Below are 15,857 nucleotides of genomic sequence, written 5' to 3'. Positions count from 1 at the left end.
GCTCCTAGCTCCAGGTAAGTAAAGTAAAAGTCTTTTTTCCTGTGCAGACTTCTCTTCACTCAAGACAATGAGTTAAATGTATTAATTAAGCTTGGTTAACTATCATCTTTAATTCACATACTACATAACTTGTTTTCACCCCCAAAAGCCAAAGAGTCCTTTGTAAATAGACATTCTTGCTGCACGTTAGCTAAGGCTAAGCACACTGATACCTTTTGTTGCTTGCAATAAGTATTATGACAATTCGAGTTATAGGAAATAGCACACTTAGTTTCAGTCCTCTCTCAATAGTATGCAGCAAGCCAGTAACAGCCTTTACCTTTCCTGCTTATCAGTTCCTGCTTATCTTCCTCAAACATCAAGCTTCAAATTATGCCACAGCAGCAAATAGATGTTATTTATACAAAGGTTGCTGCTCAAGTGTTCTATAAATGAGTATAGAGGAAGGGTTGTGCAATATCAACTCATAGTTAGTATTTAAATTTCTGCTCGTTTACACTTTAGGCAGGTTTCATTGTTGCTGTTTGCAGAGAATTTCAAAGCATAGAGTTCAGTGATTCACTTCAAGTGTTTTTATAAATAACACTGTTTTAAAAAAAAAAAGAGAGAAGTATTTGTCAAGGAAGTCTTCTGGGGAAGAATTTGTTTTTCAACACAGTATTTCTTTTTTAACCTATAGAAAGAACAGATTTTGGTCTGTCATAAACAGTTATTCAGGAAGCGAAACGTTCCTGTTCCAGTTGACTAGGCCTTACAGGCGTCCCTCAGAAATACTGGGAAAATTATTCCATTGAAGAAGATCTCCAGTTTAAAAGAACACGAGATATTACTACCTTAGATAAAATAGCACCATTTACTTCAATCAGTGGTAGTTTATGTCATACGTATAAACATGCCTTGTAATTAAGCCTCAATTCCACTAATAATACAAGCATCATTTTAAACAGACATTCTGATTTTCCTGAGGGAGTTTTGAATTATTTTTCATAAGGTATGTGAGACAGATAGAGCACACATGCCTTCAGCACAGAGGTAGGGAGAAGGACAATGTTTAAACCTTGTGTGTATTCCCAGTGTTTCATAGCCACTTCACCTTAGGTAGCTTTCTACCCAACACGCTGCTTTTCACAGAACCCACTCCAGGTTCTCCATATAGATTTAACAGACACCCAAATCAAAATTAGGAACCTTGCCTAGTTAGTGCTGCAGCCTTATCTAAACCTGGGCTCCTGTTGTTAGCTCCTGGTCATTAAAGCCCTAGAATTTCCATTACATAGCTCAAGTTAACATCGGAGAGATGCAATTAAGCCTTGCAGACCTCAGAAAGAAAAGAATCAGAATCAGAGCACTGCGGAATATTTTACCATACTAGATTTTAATCTTATTTTCTTAGAATTCATTGGAATTTTCCCCAAAAGAAAACTCTCTAGAATCACATTGCAAATTCACATAATGGCCAAAGAGAAAAATTGAAGACTTACCTGTCATCTTCATCTACCTTGTTTTGTGTCTCAGCTTCATCAGTCTAACAGTTATGCTCCTGTTTTTCCTCACAGGCTATGCAGTACCTATTGAAGAAAATGGATGCATGGAAAATACTTGAAAACTCCTTACTAGACTTAGAATTTACAGAAGTATATTTCTCAAATAATTAACCTAAATACATGCTAGCACCAACAACAAGATGCTCTACAAACTCACAAACTTCATTAAAAAGAAAAAAATTAAAAAGCCAGAAGTTCTACAAGCATTCATTTTCTTAACAAAAGAAATACCCTACTAAAACCTCGTCCAAAATTCAGTTAATTCTTCCCTAAAGGTAAGCTACATTAGCTAGGCAAATAACAGTTCACTTAAATAAATAAATAAATAAATTCAGAACAAACAAACAAAAAAAGCTACCACTCTAATAGAGCCAACATACTTAAAAGAGCATCTCTATCTTTCCTGTTCCTGTTCTTAACCCTAAAATACAGTCAATCTTCCTCAGGTGGGACTCTATCAGTGTCCTGCTCTTTATCACCTGGCAACTCCAAATTCACAGAACAAACATCCTTCCTCCTCCTCAAAGGAATCCTAACACGTTCTTAAAGTCGCCAATTCTTCCTAAAACTGGAAAATTTATACAATAATATTGGGATTTGGGGCTGAATTTGACAACATAATGCATGAATTAAAGAAGCTGTTATGCACAGACAAAGAAGCAGCAGAAAACACAGAGCAGCTCAGAACACATCAGAGAAATGAATGATTTACTGGAGTGACTCAACTTCAGGCCAGGTCAACAGTAAGGAAAAACGTGTTACTGCCAAACATCTGTTCAGTGAACTATCCAAATCGAGATCACGCTGACAAGGCAGTAATCAGTCCTGTGTCACAAAATACCCCAAAGCAATCAGCAGTAAGTTAACACCTTTGTTTGGCTTACATAAGACACATTCAGCTGATTCCCATTTTGCAAGAGACATTTGGGGAGATGGTATTTCTGCAACATGCTTATCTGGGGATTTCCGTGCTTTGACACTCAAAACTTTCAGAATCAACAGTTTAGATGAGTTCACTACACAATATTTTAACTTTAAAAAAATAAAAATTAATACAGGAGATACTCTAAAATCTTACAAAATGCTCAGGTGATTTATTAAAAACCACACTCCTAAGAATAAAATGCTTATAAAACCTACTCTTAGGCATATAACCTCATTGGATTCCCCTAAGACTTAAGATACCAGGTGATGAAGATCTCTTTAAGACATGGGCTCTAAATTACTGTAGCACTTTTGAAAATTGTACTATTATTAACATACTTTATATACTGATCATCATCATGTGAATACACTGAAATCTTTGGGTTATAAATACTACAGACAATGCATCAGCAAACTGATAGATTGAATTAAAATATTCAAGCCATCTCAGCTACTTACAAGCTATCCTTGCAGCCTGACATTAGCAATGTCATTATTCCCGCTGAGCTGCCACACCGCATTAACTTCATAATTAAGCAGGAATCCAGAATAACAGTCTTGACCGTGACAAAAAGACAGCCTTGAATTACAGCCATTAAGGAGATGTGCAGCATTTTTGTTTAGGCATCCTAGAGGATTTATTAGGAGCAAGAGCTTCAATTAAAAATTAAGTTTACTTATGTGAATTAGCAAAAGCAGGAACACTGTTTTACTTAGATATTCTATGTACACAGTAAGAATAGACAACTCCCTGAAAGCTTAGCTTCAATAAAGGAAGTCCAGGTATTCAAACATCTCTGGCTGAAAAATCAACTTGAAATATGACAACAGAAAGCTTTCAGTAAGCTCCCTTATGTTTCTTGCTTTATTTGCCTGGCCTAGAAAACCATGATAATTTTTCTTCTGCTCTTTTCTTGTATCAAATGAGTCAAGTTCAATACCAGTACCATTAAAAAACTAAGGATTTGGCTTCTTGTATCTGTGCTAGTAAGACATGCAGAAGAAGAGACTCCCAGAGCTGTATGAAGTGAGGTTATCTCTGAATGTAAGACATTCCTAGTACATTGTTCTAATTGCTAAACAAATTTTAGGTCTGTTTTTCATTCTATTTTGATCATTATCTTTTATTTTATAATTAGTCAGTAAAACAACCAGTGGTTTAAAATTCCTCCTGCAAACCAAATGCTATAGGAAATACCTGAAAGCCTACCCAAACTTGAAAAAAACCCTGCAACTTAACTAAAAAGCCTGAAAAAAACCAAGCAGTTTCTTCCTCTCTCTACTTCATGGCCTTACTCTCTTTTCATTTTTTTTTCATCCTGTCTGCCATATTAAAAGAAGTTTTGGAACAAATTTGTTCATAATAGCTGTAGGAACTAACTGTGCTGTTTTACATGTAATTCAAGCACACTGAAAGAAATTTTCATCCACTCATATGTAAAAACAAAAACAAAACTCTTAGTTTTATTGAAGAACAGAGAAGTTTTATTTATTTTTTATTAATTAATTAATTAATTAATTAATTTTATCACCTTAAAATCAAAGGCAGGTTTATTACTGGAAAGGTCTTTCCTTTGTACATGTGTCTGATTTCATTGCTACCAAACAGTTTGCTCATAAGGTAGTTACTTCAGATATCTGCTGGGAAAATTATTCAGTCATTTCTTCTGATAGGTGCTTGAGTGCTGAGGAGATGAGTCACATATGGCCAAGGGTTTTATTTTCTATGTATTAGTTAAACATCTGATTATAAGACACCATTCATATGAATACGCCATTCCCACTCTGGTGATCAACTCAGCTCTGTGGCACTTGCTGTTGTTCAGCAAGGCCTTGTTTTAGTCAAGCACCTCAGCACGTTCTTGAACAATGTGCAGGTAAGTGGGTCTTAAATATGTGCTTAAAATAAATACACGTGCTTTGCAAAACACACCAATCAAATCTTACATACCTCTAAAATCTTTTGAGACAGAACACTCGAGGTTATGAGAGGATACTACCCTGGATCACACACACTTCTCTTGCCAGCTCAGAAACATCAGGTATTCTTGCTATCTGCATCTGGCTTATTCAAAGTGTATACGGTGTTGTATAGTTATTTTCCAGGGATGATATGCGTCAAAACCCACCCCAATAATCCCTCAGGAGTATCATCAATAAACAATATTTGTTTATTGTCAATAAACAATAACGCTAGCTGTCAGTGAGTCATAACCCCCTCCCAGCTTTGTAAAACAGTCACAAGCCCTTCCTCCTCTGCAAGAAAAGAACTAGAAACCACTGGAGCTGAGCACTGGGAGAAGAAACCCAGTGCTTTAGACTCTCTTTTCCACTTCCACTTGCAACAGTCAGAACTGCTTTTGTGCACTCTTCTGCTTCATGATTTATGCTACCGACACTACACCCACATACAGTCCCTGGCTTCGCAGTCAGTGTGATGTGATGAGTAGACTGGCTGGTCTTCTTTGAAACCAAGAATGAGTAGGAGAAAGTCCCACACACTTTGTCACAAACAATAACATCAGAAATGAAGCTGGAAGAGGGACCCACTACTCCTACACACTTGGCTGTTTCCGAAAGTCCTAGGAGCCAGCGGATTGTTTCTGTTGGCCATGTTTGGAAAGTTGGAGCACGGTCCTGCTGTGCTGCCCACACAATAAAACCTCGCTGGCACTCCTGAATACAGCAAAACCCACGTCCCGTCTTCTTCAGCACTTTGGACGTGCTGTGCCTAGGTCCTCATTTCTGTATCTGAGGCATCCAGACAAAATGGATCACATCCAGTGGTTTGAATTATTTGCAGTGAATTTTCCATCAAAACACGTATCTACAGGAGTTTCAGCTCCTCCCTCAGGTACACAACAGCACCCACTTCCTATCGCACACCCTCAGTGTCTCTGACCTTAAGCTCAGCTAAATAATGCTTTACTCACTCTTCCCCTGTGGTACAGTCTGCACTCGGATGCACAGGGCATTTTATCAAGATGTATTATAACACTAATTAAGTACATTAAAAATAATAAAAATATACAGAGAAGGGATTGAAGAAATAGGCAGGCAGAATGAAGCAGCTGTCCAAGACAGGGAAAAAAATTCAGTCTGGCAGTGAACAGGCAACAGCAGATATTGACAAAGACATAACTGCTCAGCAAAGCATTTGCTTTGCTTAAGGTTGTACCTTATTTAAGCTGAAGAAAAGTTACTGCTAAATGTAGTCTCTTGATACTGAATGGCTATTTACTTCAGAGTCACAAGTCCTGATTTAAATGTGCTAGTGCTACAGAAATCTATCCTAATGCAAGCACAGCCTTCTGTATGTGTCACACAGGTTTTCAACAACGATCTTCAGATTAACAGTTGTACAGATGACAGGAAAACCAGTCTTTAGAGCTAGCCTCCTTCAGCAGGCACTTTCAAATAAAACTAAACTTTATGACTGACAACTAAGGTATTCAAGTATTTTTATGTGTAGCTGAGATGATCCAACAGACATCACTAAATGCACTGAAATGTACTCAGAACACTTACTATTTATAAGGTTGTAATTGCTGAGACTCCACTGATTGCTTAAGCAAACCCAACAGCTGTGATGTTTCGCTGGCCACTTCCCCAGCCAGAGCTCTGTAACTCCTCATCAGCAAAATGACCTGGCTTGAGAGTTCCTTTTTAGCCCAGTGAGGAATCCATTTTGAAAATCTCCCTGCCTCTGAAGGATCCACGGGCTCCAAACAAGCTCTATTCTGACAACAAAATTACTCATTTTTGTTTCCATTCTCTGAATGCTGCCCTTTGCAAGACTTTCCTTGAAGAAACTGCCACCATTTGGAGACAAAGAGCATTTTTCATTGAGGCATGGCTGGCAGCCATTCTAAAGAGCCGAGCAGGATGAACTCCACTGCTGTCCCTGGCAAATCACCGTGGCACTTGCCCCTTTGCAGACTTGTGATGACAGCAGTGTGCTGTGCTAGCACAGGGGATGCAGTTAGAGGGAAAGGACAAGATCTCATTTAAAACAGAAGGTGATACATGATGTCTGTTGTTCTGAATGCTTGAGAAGTATCAACTTCACCTTCAGCAGTGATTAATTAAAATCAAACCTACATGGACTGGACTGATTTATTTTAGGAGTGATACCAAGACTTTGTGGGAAAAGCTGAGAGAAGTACTGGGGAATGCTGGCTTTTTTACAAAATATGTATTGCACTTGCAAATTTGCAATCCTTGCATTCCGTGACAAAATACAGAGACCTGTAAACATAAAAAATTGTTCCTCCTCACAGCCATAGTAAAAGTGCATTTATTTGATGAACCTATGCTTAAGCAGTAGAATTCTAAAAACAAACAAACAAAAAAACCCAAAACAGCATTCTTTGCAGAGGAGAATATCCTGACTACTTTTTATTTTAGAAATCTTATCTGTACAAATTTGACTTTTTAAGACTGGTCTGTTTCCTTCCTGTCCCCTGCCTCATCTCTATCTCCAAAGTTTACATGAATTTGCACTCAGTTTTGATACAACATTACTTAGCATTTCTGCCTGGAAAAAAAAAGGCATGTTTCAAACATTTCCATCTTTGAAAGGATTAGAGCTTAGCTTTACGGTCAAAGGCCTAATTAGTATGGTCTTTACAGATAAAACCACCCTTTTTTTCCAGAATTCATGTCATTTAAATTTTACCAGATGGTAATTTTTTCAGCAAAGAAAAATTTGTAGTGTGTTGCTTTAGGACAAGATAGATAAGGTTGATTTTTAGATGCTTTTAGATGAGGAACTGTTAAAGCCGCAGGCCTAACATGCAGATTTCTTGTCAACTTTAATTAGCTTCTGTGAACCTTAAATTATGTAGTTATTTAAAATTAACCAGGGTGAAGAAAAACAGTTTTGCCAACTTTCCGCTGTTCACACTCATGCAAAAAGATGGCAAAGTAACTCTGTAATGCTGTGAACTCTGCGCCTGTGAGAAATGAATGCCAAGCCCTGGAATTACAAAATGACTCAAAAGAACTGAAAATGACAGCGGCTGAAATGAGAGGAACAAGTAATTCCTTATACAGAAAACAAAGTGGAAATGTGCTAAGCATGACATAAATAAAAATCTGCCAGTTTTCAACAGACAAAAAGCACCAGTAGGGTGGATATGCTGAGAAACCTCTGCAGTTGCCTGATGTGACACCTAGTGACTGAGACTGAGCCATTAGATCCAGGAGTATCCATACTTACGTAGCTTGAGCTCCAGTTACCAGAAGAGCCTAAAATTTCTTCTGGCACATTTTCATAGTGTTGATACTGCTGCTGCTTAATAACTATACTCAGACATAATGTGTGTGTATGCTAACAACAATAAGGGATGAGAATGAAATTTGAAAGGTGTTGGCATTATAGAAATGACCATGTGCCCTATTACAAAAATCACTAGTTACACAAATTCATTAGACAAATTTTACAAATCCTTATTCTTCACATTAGAGCACTGTTTAGACATGCTCTCTGTTTCTGCTTCTTGCAGAGTGGAAGTGCAGCAGCTTTGTTACTTTTACACAACAAAATAGTTTGTGCCCTTCTTTATCCTTTCCAACCACTGACCATTTGGGGCATATATTGTTTTCTGGAAATCACATACTGGGGTTGGAGCTAAGAATCTAGAAAGAGATTACCTTTGCAAACCTCTGTTTGAGATTGGATGTATAGAATATCAAGTTTAATTACAAAAATAACCAGACTTCAAATTTGTCCTTCAGTAGAAAAATCACTATCAAAGCTATCTGCTATCTCTTGGCAAAGAAGAAGCAATATATTATTTCAGGGCATTTTACAAAAAAAATTCAAGGCCTTCACTGATACATTTTCCATCACTGAGACTACTAGTTGTGCGAAATAAACCATAGAGAATAAATAATAGCATGAGACACCATTACTAACACTACATCAAAATTCAAAAATAAAGGTAACAATTCAAGAGGTAATTAATTAAGTTGCTTAACATTCAAATAAATGTTGGCATGTCTCACCTAACATATACTGTAAGTTACCATTTAAAATCCTAGCCTACTCTGAATCCTAGCCTACTCTGCCTTCTTCTCTAAAAGAAGGAAAGGCAGACTTTTTTGGACATGGAAGTCCTGGGGCACTGCAGTTGCACAATAATTAGATCAAAGTCAGAAAGTGCTGCAGGCACTTTCAAGTTGCATATAAGATGGTCACTTCTTCCAGCCCAGTCTCAGGACTGTCTTACCATCTTCTGTCACATTAGGCAGGTGAATGCTTTTGATCCCCCACAAGTCTGTATAGAGAGAAAATAAAGATATTCCTCATGCTTGGGGATATTATAATCCTTGGACAATTTCAACATCTTGTAATGACTGCACGAGTCGTTCTTAATGTCCTTCAATCCCTGGTTCTTTTAACTGACCAATGTACTAGTCAGCCTTATAAATGAAACTGGGAAACATGTTACAGTTATGAAGAGGGGCTTTTCTACAGACACTTTATTTCACAATTCCATGTCTGTTTCTGTGATAGCTCTGGGCCTCACTCAAATTCTTGAAGTAGCACTTGAGTGAAGACTTGTGCCTTTTGCACAAGGATGTATTTAATTCTTTGCTTGCCAGATAAAGGAGCAACAGGAAGCATGCTGACATTAAATAAATACTATTACCGAAATTATTTTCTTATGCCTGACCTTCTTGTGAAGATATGTGATTTGTGCATACTGTTGTCTCTGTGAATATATTGGCTATTCACAAATAAGACATGCACAATTGCCTTGCCTAATTATGTCCAATCTACATGACAAATGAACTGATGTTAAGGGGTTGTCCATATTCTGGCAATGAAGCGGGAGGTGGACTGGGAGACCCACAACAGCTTTTACAACCTATAATTGTGAAATGGATTTGCTCTCATCATTGTGTCTAAAAATGCATTACCTGGGGAGGGGTGATGGTTCCAAATCACCTGCCTGGATAATGTACTACAGAAAGAAAATTAAAGCCCATAGGAGAATGGGTCTTATCTCTGGTGGGCATTGGAGTCACAGAAAAGAGCCTCTGCTGGCCACAGACTGTACATCTTTCTTCCCAGTTGCATACAATGTACTTTTACAACAACAACATGTGCCGTAAGTGAAGGCTTTTAGAGGACTTAGTACAGTATGTGCTTATCTTTCTTTGCTAGTACATGTAAGTTTTTGTGAAATTAACTTCTGCTAGCCAGGATATCTACCAAAAGCAAACTCCAGCCTTTCCTGCTGTTCATGTGCATTCACATCAGCACCTTTGACTAGAAAGGAAAATCCTTTAGCAGGAATGCATCTGACTGAGCTGCCCGCTAGCACTTAAAGAACACAGTTTAATCAAGGTGTTTGGCTGCAGATTGCTATTATAGAATATCTACAGCGTGCAATTTCCAAAGTGCCTATAAAATTTAATTTGCTAACATGAAAAACAAATAAGACCGCCACAAACAGAAAAATAAGTCAAGATTTATCAAAGAAATAGTTATTAATTATTCATTCAGTCCTTCTATTACTGGAATTTGGGGTTTTGGCACCATCCCCTCAAGAGTTTACCTTTTTAATCTCTTCTAATTAGCAATTATATTTTTATTGATCTGTTCTCAAAAACAGAGTCAACTTTGTTTTTTTACAAGCAAACCTACTAAAGTCTAATAGATTTATTATTAAACGAGTAATAATTCAGAAGACATTATTCTGAACACAAGTGCCAGTGCGCAGGGGGAGACGCAAAGATCAGGTGCCAGGAGAACAAGAGAGGTCCCAGTGCCCCCTAGGTGAGCACAGGAGTACTTCCAGCTACAGAGGCTGCAAGCCCTGGCAGAGGGACACTCGGTGGTCTCCCTCCCTGCCACCACTCCACCTCCTGCTGACGGGCACCCAGCCAGGAGCTGCAGTGCTGAGAGGCATCTTCTATCCTATTTGCCTCCAGCAGGTTTCCAGAGCTAGTCGTATATGACAAAGACCAAAGACATTCAGAAACTTCTCAGCTTTCCTGAAACCATTCCAGAGACCATTCAGGCATTGCGAACTGCCTCTCTTTTCAGCCATTGCTTGGAGGAGGAAAGAGGTAGCCTCAGCAATACCTCTCAGAGTACTTCTACTCTGCTTTCCCAACTGCTGTAAGGTATGCAGACTCCTGAAGGGTTTCTGCCTAACCACAGTACCTCTCTCCCAGGCAGGCTGCTGCCAAGACAGCAAAGCCACTTCCTCATCCAGCACTGCCCAGCAATCCTGCCTTGTGCTCCTGCTACATGGAGAGATGGAAAAGGGGGCAAAGGTTTGGGGCTGTGTGGCCTAGAAGGAATGGGGATGCAAGAGGAGATGGAGGGGTCTGGTGCAAACAAGTCAGGAGATACAGGCTGGCATGGCCTAAAGGGAACGGCTGAGTCCCCTGACAGGTCGCTGAGGACCTTGGGCTGTGCAAGCTTCCACAGTGCTGCCTTCACCAGCTGGGGTGAGGCAGTTGTCAACAAAGCAATGTGCAGAGCGAAATGAGCCAACAGTAGAGGTCAGCCTTGAACTGTAAATTTCCTCTCCAAATTTGCTGTTTGAACAGTTGCTGCTGTTGACTGTCCACATAGAAATGCCTGAGGGACCTATGCCAAAGCAGCAGTGGACAGCAGGAGGAAGAGAAAAGGAGTTTCCTTCCAAAATGCGAAGACGCAAAATCTGGGTACTCAGAGCACTGCCATGTGAGGGTTTAATTACAAATGGTTAATAACACTTGGTTCCTCTGTGAATAACACAGAGATCCTAGTAACTTACTCCTGTCTGCTAGCTGTTCCAAAAGGGTCAAGATCTCATGGAACAAAAACACCTCAAAACAAAAAAGGGAAATAATAAAACTCAACCTAGATGGACTATTTCAAAATACTTGAGAATGTAATCAGTGTATGCTCCTATATTAGTTACATCCTGGCTTTAGGAGAGTTACCATTGCCCCTTGATGGCTTCCACTACCCCTTGGCAGAGCTGTCCAGCAAGTTGGTTCATCTGAAAGAGGAATGGCTCAGTCCTGCTGTATGTAACTGGCCGAACACCTGACGCAGGGATGTTCTGGGCTACTCATGTTGCCCTTTTTCATCTGGTCCTGCGCTCAATGTCTAAAAACATTTAAACGGTAGCTACATAAGTTAGGTCAGTGCTTTATACAAAACACACTACCTGGATTTTTAAAGCTGAAAATTAACACGGAGTGATGGACTGCTGTTTGCTGGGTGATGTGAAGAACAAGCATTTATATTTAGTTACCTCTTGCAAATGGGGAGATCCTACAATACCATCCTCCCTTAAATGCAGCTGCCTAGATATTCATTTAATGCAGCAACTGAAGGGCAGGGATTCGGACTGAAAGACATAACCCTTACGTGGTGTCAGAAACATGCTTAAAGTTGCAAATGGGAACCTGATGATCAACAAAAAATGCACTGAATTTTCTAGGCCTGCTTTCTAACTGCAGCGCATTACACCTACACCAGGCGGGCGCTCTGGCATCCTTTCACTCAGGCATGTGTTTGCCAAGCACTCAGCACCACGCAGCTCAACCACAGCCGGTTTTCCTGTATCTGAACGCAACATCCCACACCAGCGCCACTGGCCTCGCACCTCCGCTGGGGACTGAACAACCACACGTGCACCTACACCGTGTTGCCATCTCCATCCTCCCCAAAACGTGCCCGAAGCCGAGTTCCCACCAGGGCCCTGCGCTGGCTCCCACCTCGGCGCCCCCAGGCAGGGCTGTCCCGCCCGGGGCCCCGGGTGCCCTTCGGGCTGCTTCGTGCTTCTGGTGGAACAGCCGCCGCGGGCGGCGAGGGGCAGGTGCCGGGAGGAGGGAGGCTTGCCGCTGCCGGCTGCCGTTTCGGCTCGCCGGGGCGGGAGGTGCCAGCGGGCGGGGCTCGGCTGCCCGGCAGGGAGGGGGCTCCCCGCTCTCGCCTCTTTACCGGCGGAGCCGCTCCGCGCCGCATCCCCCGGCTGCAGCAGCCGCCCCCGGGCCGGGGCCGCGCCAGGCTGAGGGAAGCGGGGCTCTGTCCCAGCCCCAGCCCGAGCCGCCGCAGGGCGCAGGAAGGGGCCGAGCCGCCAGAGGTCCTCGGCGGCTCCCGGGGGTCGGCGGCGGGAGAAGCGCGCTGCTGCTGCTGCTGCTGCTGCTGCTGCTGGTGCTGCTGCTGCTGCTGCTGCTGCTATCGCTGTCGCCTTCCCTCCCTCGCCGCAATGGGCCTCCGGGAGCTGGTGCTGTGGCTGCTGGCGGCGGCGGGGCTGGTGCGCGGTGAGTGAGCCCCGCACGGGCGGCCCGGGGGGGTGGGCTGCTGCCTTGGGGGTGCCGCTGCCCTCCGCAGCTCTGGGCAGCGCGGCGAGGTGCCGGCCGGGGCTTGGGGGGTGCCCGGGGCGGTGGGGAGCGGGGAGAAGCCCCTCAAGGCACTTCAGCCGCAGCTGCTTGCGGACAAAGCGGTGCTGCTCTAGAGGGGGGAGTTGGCGACTAGGAAACGAGAGGGGAGAGCAAAGTCTGACTGGAGCGGGGACAGAGGCGGCTCACGTGCGGGGGACCTGTTCTGCCCTGACCCAGATTTCCTCTCCGTCTGAAAGTGCCGCTGTGCCTGGTCTGCTGTGCTCCATCCGTGCGGAGCTGCTCCCTCTCCCTCCATAGAAAATGGCAGAATAAAGATCCTCCCCGGATTCGATGTGTAAAAAGGATAGAAGTCCCTGAACGTTATCAGGTGCATTGATGTAACGCCTACCATCCCTGCCGGGGACCTGGTACCCACGCTTTGTAGACAGCTGCGTGAATAGAGAACAAAGCGGAGAGCACCTGCCCCAAAGAGTTCTGATCTGTAGCGCTCAGAGAGCATGGGTTGGTCCTAACCTGTAGCCATTTTTCTCCCGTTGTCTCGTTGATGCCCTCCGCTGTACCGCTCTGCTCTCCTGATTATAGCCATGCCCAGGCAGGTGTCACAACAGAGGTGGTGTATTTCCTCCTCACCGCCTCTCGCCGCTGGACCACGGCGTGCATGTGTTGACGAAGCATCACTACCCACTAGAGTTTGCCACTCCTGGCCAGCCAAAGAAGGAATCCCTCTTATAGGATGGGATGAAAGGAAAGGATGATAATACATTTGTGGTATGATTTTGCTACAGTAGCTGATGAACTATACGAATCCCAGTGGCATTTCTTATGCAGCATGTAGGATAACAGCTACATAATATCTGGTATAATGAGAAGAACATAACACTGTAGTTTTACTTTCCAGTGTAGAATCCCAATCATTTTTCTATTTATTCCTGTGCCCAAAGAGTCCCTGCAAGGAGAGTTCCAAAGGAAGCTTTATAAGGAGCTGCTGAAAAATTACAACCCTCTGGAACGACCGGTCGCAAATGATTCCCAGCCTCTCACTGTCTATTTCACTCTCAGCCTCATGCAGATCATGGATGTGGTGAGTCTGTAACCTCATAGGAAACTATTTCTTTAAAAGGATGAATTTTCCCTTCCCAGAACAAAGATATGTGATAGCAAAGGAAGACTGCAAGACCTTGGAAAGCACAAATAATTGAAGAGACAATGCCAAATTTTGACTGCCTTTTTTAAAAAAAAAGCAAATATAACAGTAAAGTTTGTCTCTTTCCTAGAGCTCTTGTCAATATTCCCCAATGTTCTTAGCAGTATGAAGTATTTAAAATGATGCTCAAACTTTATATTTTGCCTTTTGAATCCTTAATTGTACTCAAGTCCAACAAGAAGTGTAGTCTGTGGGGGAATATGCAACAACAAAGGTCTTGCTTACTGGTGGTCACTTGAGCTTCTTATTTGGGAGTGGAGGGAGGAAAGGGGTGTTCTGGCCAAAATCCAGATTATTTTTTATCTTATTTAAACAAGATTCTTAAATTCTCTGCTTACTTTTTAGCTGCTCTGTTTGCAACCACAGTTGGGTGGTATAGAAATGGATATTCTTGTGCATTGCTTTCTAGGCTTATAAAATGCTCTGTAGGATCTTCTGGGTTCAAATATGAGTAATTTAAGCTTCATTCTGTCACAGCTGCACAAAGATCAAACTCTACACATAAGCAGATTTACAGTATTTATTTTTACTGAACTCAACTAGCTATGGCTGCTAATAAAGAAGTTAATTACTTAAAGCTAGTAGTTAACCTCCAAACACCATCATCTTTCCATCAGAACCTTAAAGTGTGAGGCACAACAAAATTCAGAAAAGAAAAAGATGGGATTATTCATGACAAGTGGCTTGCTTTCTGTTCCCTTGGAAGCTGACAACTGCCAAAATCCAGACACTGTTCATTTATTATCTAAAGGTCAGCGCACACAGAGAACTCTGCAACTTTAAATGCTCATAGTTTCTATGCACATTTTTGCAAGTTTTAGGTTTATTAGACCTAGGGTGAACACTAGGATATGTATTTCCACTGTGATATTTCCTATTTGCTGAAGTGAGAATAGACAGTTGTAATCAGTGACTTGTTTCAGTGTCAGTGCCACTAAAGCCAGCAGGCAAAACACATCACACATCCTGTCTGTGGCAGATGAGCTTGCAATATGCAATACCAGACAGTCAAACAGAAGCTGTATGGGGTATGCCTACTGGAGTGAGGGCAAGGGAGGAATGTATGTTATGCAGAGTGCAACAGTTTGTAAAGGTGCTGCCAGGTTGCCTCATGCAGACTGGGGCTGTGCACGGACGCCTGGGAGCCAGCAGAGAACAGCCAGACATCAGACCAAACTCTGATGTGAGACAACAGCCCGTACCAGGGGCTTATAGCACAGATGACATGAACATCCCTTTCCCTGTAGGTGGGCATGCTTTTGTTATTAATGATACTGTGGGTGAGCTTAAGAAATTTTAAAAGAAGGGGATTTCCTCACACTGCGCACTCTGCAGATGCACACAGGAGGTGACTCCTGACACCAAGACTCATTCTGAGGAGACAAGTAAGCAAGAAAACCTTTGGAGTATCAGAGACAATAGAAAGAGCATAAAAATGAGGGACAACACAAAAACAGTAACTGATACCGTGTTAACCAGGGATATATTAATTTCACACTTCATCTTCTAATTGGATTCCTTTAGGGTGTATCAAGGTAAAAGCAAACAAAGAGGGATTTGAAGGGCAGGGGGAGTTGTGAGGACCGGGCCTGGATGGAGTGGAGTGAGAGAGGGAAGCTGAAGTGAGGAGAAAGAAGGGCAGCACAGACAGTGCTTCAAAGGTCTGAAGGCCTGACGGCCCCTGTTTGGGCCGCTGCTGCAGCTATTCCTGCTGGCTCAAACCTTCCCCAGTCTCTTGCCACGTACGGCAGGAATGTGGAGGACAGGGCAGAAATAACCACTAGGTCCTCTTGGCCCCACCTACTCTGTGGGCTGGAGTGTCAGTC

The 15,857-nt window shown here is 42.3% G+C and overlaps 2 protein-coding genes across 4 annotated transcripts in view; one reads left to right on the top strand and one right to left on the bottom strand.

Moving 5' to 3' along the window:
* The window catches only part of MYO1E (myosin IE), a 166,155-nt gene that overhangs the window by 126,642 nt on the left and 23,656 nt on the right, over nucleotides 1–15,857 (bottom strand). The window contains exon 2 of the mRNA XM_083851097.1: nucleotides 1,482–1,568. Coding sequence (XP_083707223.1) covers nucleotides 1,482–1,494 — 13 coding nt within the window. The 5' untranslated portion in view covers nucleotides 1,495–1,568. The remainder of the gene's footprint in view (nucleotides 1–1,481; nucleotides 1,569–15,857) is intronic.
* Nucleotides 12,085–15,857, top strand: part of CHRFAM7A (CHRNA7 (exons 5-10) and FAM7A (exons A-E) fusion) — a 44,822-nt gene continuing 41,049 nt past the window's right edge. The window contains exons 1-2 of one of the 3 annotated variants that reach the window (XM_083851167.1): nucleotides 12,085–12,746; nucleotides 13,769–13,908. In XM_083851167.1, coding sequence (XP_083707293.1) covers nucleotides 12,692–12,746; nucleotides 13,769–13,908 — 195 coding nt within the window. In that variant the 5' untranslated portion in view covers nucleotides 12,085–12,691. Of the gene's footprint in view, nucleotides 12,747–13,768; nucleotides 13,909–15,857 lie in introns of those variants that run through there. The other 2 variants (XM_083851166.1, XM_083851168.1) reach the window with 2 other exon arrangements.

The sequence above is a fragment of the Anser anser genome (genome assembly GCF_964211835.1).
Source record: "Anser anser genome assembly, chromosome: 10".
In the NCBI taxonomy this organism is placed as follows: Eukaryota; Metazoa; Chordata; class Aves; order Anseriformes; family Anatidae; genus Anser; species Anser anser.
Note: the sequence above shows the minus strand (reverse complement) of the source record. Positions and strands in the feature narration are given on the sequence as shown.